This window comes from Cynocephalus volans, chromosome 1 (assembly GCF_027409185.1).
Source record: "Cynocephalus volans isolate mCynVol1 chromosome 1, mCynVol1.pri, whole genome shotgun sequence".
Lineage (NCBI taxonomy): Eukaryota > Metazoa > Chordata > Mammalia > Dermoptera > Cynocephalidae > Cynocephalus > Cynocephalus volans.
This window is the reverse complement of record NC_084460.1, coordinates 156758200-156770304: the sequence shown is the minus strand read 5'-3', so window position 1 is coordinate 156770304 and position 12105 is coordinate 156758200. Positions and strand designations below refer to the sequence as shown.

The 12105-nt window shown below is 37.1% G+C and overlaps 1 protein-coding gene across 1 annotated transcript in view; it reads right to left on the bottom strand.

Moving 5' to 3' along the window:
- The window catches only part of GBE1 (1,4-alpha-glucan branching enzyme 1), a 244421-nt gene that overhangs the window by 25882 nt on the left and 206434 nt on the right, over nt 1-12105 (bottom strand). Inside the window, exons 13-14 of the mRNA XM_063110167.1 lie at nt 3767-3951; nt 1743-1873 (exon numbers count right to left, since the gene is read on the bottom strand). Of these exons, the coding sequence (XP_062966237.1) occupies nt 1743-1873; nt 3767-3951 (316 nt within the window). The remainder of the gene's footprint in view (nt 1-1742; nt 1874-3766; nt 3952-12105) is intronic.

The window sequence follows — 12105 nt, the reverse complement described above, 5'->3', positions numbered from 1 at the left end:
CAGGTCTAAAAGGATTTAACCTAGGGCATTACTTTAGCAATCTGGAGCTGAGAAGGGTCATGTACGAGTTGCTACATGTCTAGTATTTGTTTGCAGAACATTTGCTTCCCAGACCCATATAGCACTTCTATAGTCTAGGAAACCCCATCACATTGATGTCTTTGTACTCACAAAGAGACAGATAATAGAGCTTTCATTCTGTGTTAACTGAAACACATTTTGGCTATTAGTCACAGCTACAGCCTCCTCTCCTAAACGCTCTGATAGCATGTGGACAGCAATATCATGTGGATATCTCCCCATCCTCAATGTCACTGAGCAGCAAAAGGTGTGGCAGATGCTGCAGACTACTTACTGGATAGCACTGACCCTTTTGGTCTTACTGGAAGAGAAACATTCTTTCTGAGTCTCCACTTCACCAAACAGTCCACTTCCTGAGACTCTGGGGTAATTTGATAAAGCCACTCTCCTTCCTAGAAATTCTGAGAATGTGAGAGCCTATTCTGGTCAATGGAATATGAAAGGAATCTGCTAGAGAAGTGACTTCATTTTTGAAAAGAGACACAAAAAATAAAATCTGTTTGCATTTTGTTGTGTCTGAAGGTGGGTGACACTTGGAAACACGCCTCTTGTCTTAACAACTATAACTTGAGCCACCTTATGAATGTTGCTGACACCATGAAAGTTGGAAGGCAGAAAGAATGAACTAGAGAACTAGATATTGTCATGGTGTTGGGATCACTCTACGATGGACTTTTATTATGTGACAAATACACTTTCCTTAATGAGCCAGCTGAACAATGGGTATAGCTGGAGACACCCTGACATAGAGAACGGTATGCTGGCATCAGGCATCTTGCTCCAGTAGCAGATGTTAATCACTGTTAGGGCTTCAGGAGATAAGCACATTAGTTCTACTGCCTGCTTGAAAAATTGTGCTGATTTGTTGCTAAGCTCTGAATCCTCTTTTTTTTTTTCCCCCTCATAAACCTGGTAACAGTCATAATGTCTTTAAAATACACTGCATTTTTTCTTTGCAACAATTATCAAACTTACAATTACTCATGTTTGTCTTCTTTACTAGTTTAAAAGCTATATGAGGGCAGTGACTGTATCTGCCAGGAAACTTCCTATCTTACAGTATCTAGCACAGGGATGGCACATGGGTGTTCAGTAAATAGGTGCTCAGTAAATATTTGTGAAATGAATGAAGGAATAAGTAAATAAATATATAGAGAAAAATCAAAAACATTCTCCCTGCTGTTTCCATTGCTAACACCTCCCTTGCCTTGCCTCTGTACCAATTCAGGCATACAAAAGAAAGCTACCTTCTGACTTTTAGAAGAAGGGACAGAAAAAAGGAAGAAAGCTATTTTTACATCTAATGTCTGCTTTCTCCCAGTCAGTGGAGAAAGGGAAAGGAGATAATTCTCAGAGGTAACTTACAAATATTTTCATAAAGAAAAACTACAATCCATTGTCTTTGTATTACTTATTAGATCAAAATATTATTTTAAAATGTTCAGAATCATACTTTTTAAAGTGAGAATGAAGCTTAGAAATAATTTAGTATGACTGAGCTGAGCAAAGATTTATCCATCAACTATTTCAAGTTCCTCATTTTTCAGATGAGGAAACTGAAAGCTACTGTCACCAAGATCAGCATTAGTCTTTTTTACACTCTATTTTATCATAAAAAATTAAATGCAGGCAGTCATATTCACTTGCAACAAAAAGGATATTTCCCTGGTAATGCTGTTCCGACTCGGTAATCAGTGTAACTCTTGCTTGGATGAAAGTTGAAAATAAAAAGAAGACTTGCTCTCTCAAATGTGATGATCTTATTGTCTTCATGCCTTTCACTCACATAGGCCTGCAAGAATTAACATATATGTTACATTTAAATAATACCCTAGAGAGCAGCCTTACAACACCAAGGTCAGAAGTTTGGCTCCCTATACTGGTCAGATGCAGGAAACAAACAAACAAACAAACACCCTAAATAATACCTACATGTTGTACAAGTAAATTATTTACATTAAGTTATTTTCATCTTTCTTAATAGTCTTGTTAAGCCAAAAATGAAAATTCTAGAACATTATATATTTTGCTTGTTTGTTTTTTTAAGTGTATGGTTTAACGATTTTGAATAAATTTATTCAGTTGTGCAACCATCATCATAACCCAGTTTGAACAAGTTAACATTTTGCTATATCAAACCCTAAGCCAACAACAAATCTCAAAAACTGCATAAAGAATATAAAAATCTCACTAGTCACTTGGCAACCTCAAACAAAGCATAAACAGAGGATCAATGTTGCCGCTTAGATTTTAAGTAAAAATATGGTACCTGTACTATAAATACTGTGTTTGTATGTATAGATTGGATATACTTAAAAGTGAATCTTTGGCTGGCCATTTAGCCCAGTTGGTTAAAATAAAACAGTCTCATAATACCAAGATCATGGGTTCGGATCCCCATACTGGCCAGTCATAAAAAAAAAGAAAAAAAAAAATCTTTTATAAGAGTTTTGTTTCCAGATTAATGAGGAAAGGTTCATAAAATTACTTTTAAAATTTAATCTAATACTGTTATTATATCTACTTTCTGAAATAGTAGTTATTGTAAAAATTTTACATTTTTAGGCAACTTTGTCAGATTCAATAGCAACCTAAAGTCCATTATAATATGTTTTTTTCTCTTAATAAAAAGAGAAGTTCTGAAAAGAAATTACATCTGCAAACTCTCTTATTTTATACATGGCGGAGAGAAGGCTTTTCCTTCTCAGCACCGTCCTAGCCCAGCACCATCCTAGCCCAGCCCCAGCTTGGAGAGGACTTATTGACATGCGTATCAGCAGCACCACTCCTGGTAATTTAGAAATGTAAACTAAGACTCTAGAGTAAACAGCATGCCTTTTGGTATTCAACATTGTTCCTATTGAAAAGGAGCATCATTTTGCTCTCTCTTCTGGAAATAGCATTACTAATAAACGTGATTAGGGCATTTGTGTCATGAAGCCAACTTACTGAATATATAAGTACCTTTGTTCAGCCATTAAAAAAAGAATCATAGACACCAAAGCAAAAACACATCAACAGTAATTTCAAACAGTACCAGAATAAAGTAGATGGATTATAACTAACACATACTACATGCTAATTTTTGCAAGGAGGAAAAAAAAGCCTGTATAAAATTTGCACCTGTTAATTACATTTTCTAAAACTTATTGAAAATTGAGACTTTAATTCCAGAGGAGAGTGTCAGGCTCATGAAAAATACAAAACAGCATGCAGGTATAATGGCATCTACTGAAATGACAAGTTAGAGACCAGTAAAGAAGGGAAAAAAGAAATAAAGAAATCTACATGTTGTCAAAGTCGTTTCTGTATGACAGCATAATTATTTCTATGAGGAAAAACAGTCAAAACAATTAAGATGTTTCCACAGCAATTTCCAAAATGGGTTCTATGCAGAGCTTTTTCATTTATTTTAACCAATAAAAATGAAAATTACTAAATTTAAACAACAACAACAATAACAAACTAACCAGGAAAGTAAGCAGGATATTATGTTTAAGATTTTCATTATCTATTAGAGAGACTTCAGTGACATGTTTTGACAACCTGAAGTATGTCACAGGACATTACACACTGAATAATGAAGTGCTATTTAAAAGATGTGCATACAGATTTAAATCGATTGCCATTCTAAGCATGTACATCATTGGTGACTGAAACATAATGTTTAGAGGAAAGAGCTTACCTGTGGAGCTGAAAGCCAACCACATCTTTCTTCCAATCTATTCATATCCTTGTCAAAGTTATTTAGGAACTTATAGCGAAGAAGGTCATCATCAGCTAAATGAAACTGCCTTCTGGCATAATGGTAACTCTCATTATTTCCTTTTCTTGGGAAGTCTAACCATTCAGGATGCCCAAATTCATTACCTGCATTAAAAAAACAAATGTAAGCATCCCCTAGGAATATTAGCATTTCTAAGATAAAATAATAATTATATGTTTTAAAGTCTTTAAAATGATTTTAGGCTACAATTTACTACAAAATAGGTACACCGTGTGAATGCTGAACAGGCCTGGTTCAGAAACCGTATGGTCTAGCACAGAGAGTACCACTTTTGGACTCAGAAGCTCAGTGTATAGCTTTAGTTCAGCCACTTATTACTTGCTGCGCATCTTGATTTCCTCACGCACAAACTGAGGACAAACATATCTGTCATACTTATCTCATCTCCGAAATAATCTCTGAGATCTCTGAGTAATTTCTGAAATCTCTGTTTCTGTAATCTCTGAAATCTGTACAGTGCTTGATAATTTCCAAAGACTTTGTACGTATGTTATTTTTTGATCCTCAAAGGAACTCTGTATTATATTCATTTCACATATGAGAAATCCAAAGCTCTGGGCAATTAAGGGATTTGCCCAAGGTCATAGATAATAAGTGAAAAGCAACCACTAAAATTTGGTAGTTCTGATTAAAATCCAAAGTTTTCTCTATGACATCACATTAGGCAAGTAGTTGTAAACTTCAGGTACTACAGAAACCCAAGTCATCACTTTTATTATTAATTTTCCCTATTCCTTTTTCAGATCTGTTTGTTACCATTTGATGTGTATCCTTAATTTCAACTGTGGCTACGTGTGTATAGCCGAGACACTTGGTTGGGAATCTACTTAAATATTATTTCACATTATAAGGATGAGAACCAGAAACCCAATAAACAAAAAAATAAAACTATAACAAATACATACACAGGTATTTCAAAAAGTTTATAGAAAACAGCATTAAAAGAGAATAAAAATCTTTTCATTAACTTTTTGAAGTACCCTTGTAGTTTTCATTCTGAGACTCAAATTTAGATATTAGTCATCTACTAAATTGGCTATTATTATTTTCCCCAAGTTGGACTTCTACTTTAGGGCTTTTTTCCCCCTAAAAACTAAATACTACGTTCCAAAATTTACTTTCATTTACTGTGATTAATTAATGCTTCAATTTTCTAAGCCACGAATAAGTTAGAAAGTACCATAGCCAATATGTGTATCCTACTTCAAAGAAACTAGTATATTAATATTCTCACAAATAAAAACTAATAAGCTAGGACATAATTCAAAATGATTAACTGTAGAGTTGCTTTAAATAGTAAACTCTGCTAAGGAACCCCACAATTTATATTTAACTCTTCAGGACTGTAGTTGCAAAATAAAAAATAACATCCAAGTAAATAGGTCTGTAGCAGTTTCATAAAAGTTAAAGTGTCTGTAAACATTTTGCTAAATTCTAACATTTCAGTGTAAATGATAATATTTTTTATAACGTTGCCCACAGTGTGGCAGAGGAGAAAACCAGATTTCTGACTCTGTGAGCCTATGTTTACTTTAGGATGCTTCAAATTGACACAAGGAACATCTTTCTCCTACACTTAGGAGTCCTGCCTAGGTCTAGAGTCTGATTCACATCAGCCCAAGGTGCGCCCAAGGCGTAGCTTGCTTCACCAACCATTCAAATGGCAAGACGATGTGCCTCCAGAACTGTAGCCACAACACATTCTTTACTGATAATGCAAGGGCTGCCAGTATATGCCCACGTACCAATCCAAGTACTAGTGGGATTTCCACTAGTGGATAACTTAGGAGAGACTAAAAATGCTATAAGGTAGCTAAAGTACATTAGCCTACAAACTAGATCCAGGCTTTCTATAGGCAAAATCCTTTTATTTTGGTATGGCCATGAATCTCTGGGTTGATTCAAGTATTAATAAGTGATTCCTTTAGCCCTCTTGCAGAAGAAAGTGTTACATCATTATCATTATGATTACAGTAGAGACAGCAGCAAATGCTCATTATCGGCTTATTACATATGAAGCACTACTGTAAGCACTGCACATGAATTTATTCTTTACCATCTTTAACAAACCTGTGAGGTAGGTATGTACTATTATTGTCCCAATTTTATAGATATGAAAATTGAGGCACAGAGAGATCACACGGTGATTGAGTAGTTGGTTTATGAACCCAGACAGTCTGACTCTGAATTACTACTACACCATACTGCTTAAAGGAAATGCTATGGAAATGCAGAGCCAAGAATGACCAATGTCTCGTATGGAGAGAGACTCCATGCTAATGGAATGGTGTGTGCAAATGCATCGGAGTGGGAAGGTGAAGTGTAGTGAGGAGTTTAATTCAGCCACAAAACTGTGTTTGTGGTGAGGAGAAGAGGAAGAGGTAGGACAAACAGTGTGAGATTAGATTAGGACAAGCCTCATAAACTTTGGACCTTACATTGCAGGCAATACAGAACCAAAGGCTATTTTTAAGGGGGGAATGAGAAGTTCAAACACATTTATTATTAAAATATCTGTAGGACAGCGTGGAAGAAGAGACTGGATGTAAGAAAAAGTTGAGTGGTAGGAAAACTAGTATGGAACCCGAAGTGTAAGGTAAGGGAAGATGAGAGGCAGTGGGATGGAGAAAAGAGTGATCAATTCAGTTGGCATTTCTGGGAGGTAAATAAGATTTGATGACTGACTGACGGAAAAAAGGTAGTGAGGAAAAGGGAAGTCGGAACTCAATACTGAAGTTTCAAGTTCAGGAGACTGAGTAGTGACAGCATTAACAACACTAGGGGAAAATGGTGACAGAGAAAGTTTGGGGTGAGAAGATAATGAGTTCAATTTTAGGCTTGCTAAATTTAAGACCTAAAGGATATACAGGCATCCACAGATTTTGAGTAAGAGTGAAAATGATAAGTTAATGAAATTCAGGAGAGAATTACAGATGGGGAGCAAGAATAATTTCTAGGGCCTCAATAAGCAAAGATAATGACAGTCACCAGAGGAAAAAGGGCCACCAGCAGCATCTCAAAGAACTGCAGGCAGAAAGAAGACTGAGGAGCAATGGCTAGTAGAGTAAGAGGGACATTAGAAAAGTTTCAAGGAGGGTGGTTAGTAGTATAAAATGGAACAAAAAGAATACATAAATAATAAGAACAACCTGCTATACTGTCACCCTATTTATGTCAGAATTGGATGGTGCAGAGCTGTGCTTTTCAGTCTATATTATGCTCCAGAGTCACCAAGAAAGACTTAAAAGTGTTCATCCCCCACTGATACGGATTTATTATCTCTGGGTTGAGTACCAGGCAGGAATCTATATTTTTATCAACTTTCCCATAATATTCTGAAAATAGGTGGCCTACAGACCATACCCTAAAAAATACTAGCACAGAGATTTGAAAAGTGCTTTATGTCTAAGTAAGGAGAGTTATAGCATGTGATGCCCATGAACACAGATTTCCAGATCAGTGCAATCTGGGCTTAAGGTGCAGCTAGGCCACTCAAGAGTGATGTGAATTTAGGCAATTTAATCTCTCCAGTGCTCAGTTTCCTCATCTGTAAAATCATCATTCTAAGGACTGAACTGGCCTCCCTACACTGTAGCACATATACAAATACCAGGATGAATTCAAAGGGCTACTATTTGGTTCTTCTTCATGGTATGGCCTTATTTCTTTCTTTAAAGTGCTGAAATTCTGCTCTGATGCATTTACTCATATTTTTAATAATTCAAACTTATTTCCCAAAACCACACATTAATGTGCTTTGAATCATCTACTATTTTAGATCTTAAAAGACAGATTTGAATATGAAAATAATTTTGTTACAAGACACCCAGATTGATAGGGTAAATCAGGTTACTACTCATATGTCAGGAATCCTTTCTTCACCCTCATGGATGCTTCATTATTCCTACATGTTCACCCTGCAAAACCTCCTAACAAACTCTCAAGGGTTATTTATAGTATAACTGACAGTCGATTATATTCCACTTAAAATTAACATTTTAGACAACTTCTAAAAGTAAAGTTCTGCTCTGGCTAAAAAACTCCTGGCACTTGATTGCCTCCACATCTCCTTGTTTCTTCCCAGCTTTCTTAGAAATGTGACCCCAGGTCACAGCTGCTGTTGCTTGCAATCTTTTCCAACTGCTTTGTCAAGTAGATTAATGAGGTGAAAACATAACCAATTCTTCTCCACTGTATAGTTCAGCTTGCTCTTAGTATTCTGCCTTGGTAATCCAGTTTTCAACAGTACAGAATTGAATGATGAGTTTGATCAAAGTTATCTAAGGGTGTTATTAACCCACCCCATAATCTGACTAAAAGCTAAGCACGTGCTTCCCAGAAACACACACACACACACACACACACACACACACGATACAGCCTCAGAGGGTTCTGGACTCCATTAAAAAAACAACAATTCAATATGAAATTACATTATTATCATTTATTTAACACAGTCTAGCATGAAAATTCACATGCTTATAATCTATAGCATAAATAAGTGTGAGGGATTATAAGCTTGTATCCCCCTCCCAAATTCATATGTGAAATCCTAAGCCTCAATGTGATGGTATGAGGTGCTGGGACCTTTGCAAGGTGATTAGGTCACCAGGATGGAGCCCTCACAAATAGGATTAATGTTCTTATAAAAAAGACCCTAGAGTGCGTCCTTGTTCCTGCTTCCATTGAGGACACAGTGAGAACAGCCATCTGTGAACCAGGAAGTGGGGCTTACCAGATAGTGACTCTGCCAGTGCCTTATCTTGGACTTCTCAGCCTCCAGACTGCGAGAAACAATTGTTTAAGCCACCCAATCTATGATGGTTTGTTATAGCAGCCTAAACAGACTAAGACCCTAAGGACTGAAGAGTAGCATAATTACAATTAAATGAGGTAAGGCATGAAAATTACTCAGAAGGGTACAAGACGTATAGTACATACTCAATAAATTTTGGCTACTATCACAATATTTTATTTTCTTTCAATCACTATTTTTATTATACAAGTAACACACTCATGGACATACTATTTTTAAAAACCACAATTAAACACACACACATGCATGGGCAATCTAAAATCTTACCAAATAAGTACTGTTTCTCTTTCGATAATTATTTTATTTCTTTTCATTTACATCTACATCTACAGCTTATATATCTACATCTGTGCCTATACTGACACCTATACTTATATCCATACCATCTCTCTATCTACCCACCACCTATTTACCTATCTTCAACTTGTTTTTGAACAAAAATGACTCCTATTAAATACTATTTTGATTTTTAATATAAGTACTTTCCATGTCACTAAGCATCCATCTCCATGATGGTATTCCATCATATGTATATAATACAATTTTATTTAAGCAATCACCTCAAGTTAGCCATTCTGACTTTTCTACTGAATTATAAAAAATAAACAGTCTTACAAATGTGTCTTTGTACACTTGTCTGATATTTTCCTAACATACAGTGAATAAGTGGAATACCTGCTCAAAAGATAAACAGTATACATGATTCTAAGAGAAAACATTTCTCAAATTTTGAACATTTCCAATTATTTATAGACAAGGGCACAAGATAGCAAATTGCTCCTGAAAATAATGTTCAACACACAAATTATATTCCTTAATGTATATGTTTAAGATTCTACTTAAAAGTGTTTTTCATCATTTAAATTTAAGATTTCATTTTAGTGTCAAGATATATTCATTTATCTTTTTAATACCGTATCTAAAAAATTATTAACTACTAACAAAAAAATTCATTATATGAGGTCAAATTAAGTACTTGGAAAAATATGAGAAAAAGATGAAAGAAAAAAAGATTAAGAAAAAAAGATTTGGTTTCATAATCCAATTTAGGATTTTGTACGTATTTTAATTTTTACTTCATTTATTTTTTCATGTATAAATTCACTACTTTAAAGAATATCCTAATAAGCATACTTATATAACATGTACTAAAGTTAGAAAATAGAGCTATTTAAAAAAATTTTTCAACTTCAGATCAAGATGGTGGAATAGACGGTCCCCAGCATCACCCTCTCCCACAATCAACCAATTTACAAATATTAAAAATCAGTGACTGCAAGCTGGGGCTGCTAGAGCTCAGGGGAAGAGCAGTATAGACTTTTGGAGTTCCTGAAGGCAGGAAAAGCCATGATGAGAGAAAGAAAGGATCTCTTTGACTGTTTCAAGCCCCAACCACTTCAAGGCTGGTCCTGGTGAGCACATGGAGCAAGAGGGGGCAAAAGTTACTGTTGTGCCCTTTGTATGAAGTTGCTTGGAGTCAGCAGGGGAGAAGAGGGCCTTGGTGGCACCCAGACCAGCAAGACCACTAACAGGGTTCCCATGGACCCACATAGGAGCAAGGGGCCACAGACAACTGAAAAATGGAGCCACTCAGAGGCTGGTGAATCATTGCAAGGGACCAGCACATGGCCCGTCCCACGGGAAGTATTCGGAGGGCTAAGTGGTGGGGTAGGGAAGACTGGCCCACCAGCAGAACACTGCGACACAGCAAGGACAGCTGATCTGCCCTCCAATTAGCACAGGCCCACTCAGTGGACACTGGTCAGAAATACAGAACTGCAGGGGGGAAGTTTGCTGAAAAGACTCAGGTCCAGACCGGAGTTTCCACACAACCCAAGTGTACCAGACCTCAGAAGATCTGGAAATGCTAACAAGGTCAACAATTAAAACCCGAGCTGCACAGAAAGCCTTCCCCAGAGAATCAGCAGCAAAACAGCAATTTAGCTCAACCACAGGGCTCAAGTGCTGGTTCCCACAAGAATTTTCCCCATTTGAGAAGTAACCAAAGGACAACAAATTAGTTCCAGTGCAGGGTTTAAGTGGTGGGAAGAGTGAATAATCCAACACAGAACTTAAAGTAAAAACAAAAACCCCACAGATCAGAGACAAAGTTCTGATATTAACCCATAAAGGTCTAACATCACCAAAGAACACCTATAAAACTTAGAAGGACTGGAAGCCTCCCAGGCTCCCAAGCCCGGGTGGGGGGAGGGCTGAGGGCCTCAACCAAAACCCCTCAATGTCTGCATCCAGCAATGGCCATCAGGCCACTGCTGGAAGTGCCCTGGGCTCCCAAACCAGAGGTGGTGGGGGGAAAGAGGGCCTCAGCTACACCCCCTTGATGTCCACATCCAGCTCAGCAATGACCACCAGACTGCCACCAGAAGTGCTCTGGTATCCTGAGCCTGTGCGGGGGGGGATACTCATGGCCTCAGCAACACCACCCCAACATCTGCATCCAGCCCAGTGACAATTACCGAGCCACCACTGAAAGCATCCCAGGCTCCCAGGATGGAGGTGGCCAAGGGTTTCAGCCATGTCCCCCTGAAGTCAGCATCCAGCCCAGCTGCAACCGAGCTGCCACTGGAAACCCCCTGGGCTCCTCTGCCAGAATGTGGGGGGTGCCATGTGCCTGGACCAAACCCCCACTACTTCCTCCTCCTCTCACTCTACCCCCCATCCCCTATCCCCTATCCCCTTCCCCCCAACTGCTCTACAACATCTTAGAATATACAAATAAATAAATTAAAATAAAATAAAATAAAATAAAAATCTTCAACATATGGTAAAGATTCTATTCTATTAAAGATTAATTTATTAATCTCTATTAGACTCATTTATATTTTCTGAAACTCTTCCCTTGGAGAGGCCTCTTTTTAAACTGTAAGATACAGAAAGTTGCACACAACAGAAAAATGATAAAAATATTGTATCAGTGATTGCAGACAAAACATTTACAAGGTGGCTTTTGAATGTTTTCTCTGTTGTAAATGAGCTGACAAGGGGCAAATTAAGTTTAATGTAGACAAACGCAACATTAAATTTCATATTTGGTTCAAAACCATAAACAACAGCATAAAATAAATGGAAGCAAATCACAGAAAGACTTTCAAAGTGACCTTGGGATAATAGTGAAACATTCTCAGGCTGAAGAGAGAAAACTGGAAAATGCCTGTTAGTATCTTACACTAGCTCACAACTCACAAACCTAACGAAGAAAAATACTACCATTAAAACAAGTTAAGAATGTTCTTCTCAGCTGTGGTCTACAAATTACTTAGGAAATGTGGCAGCACTTGAGACAGTAGAGTGAAATATGGCCACCCAGATGAGCTTATAACTAAGGGCTGCTGTATATAAAGATGGATCAGAAATCTAAATTTATTCAGGTAGTGGCAAAGAAGGTAATTGATTTGTTTTT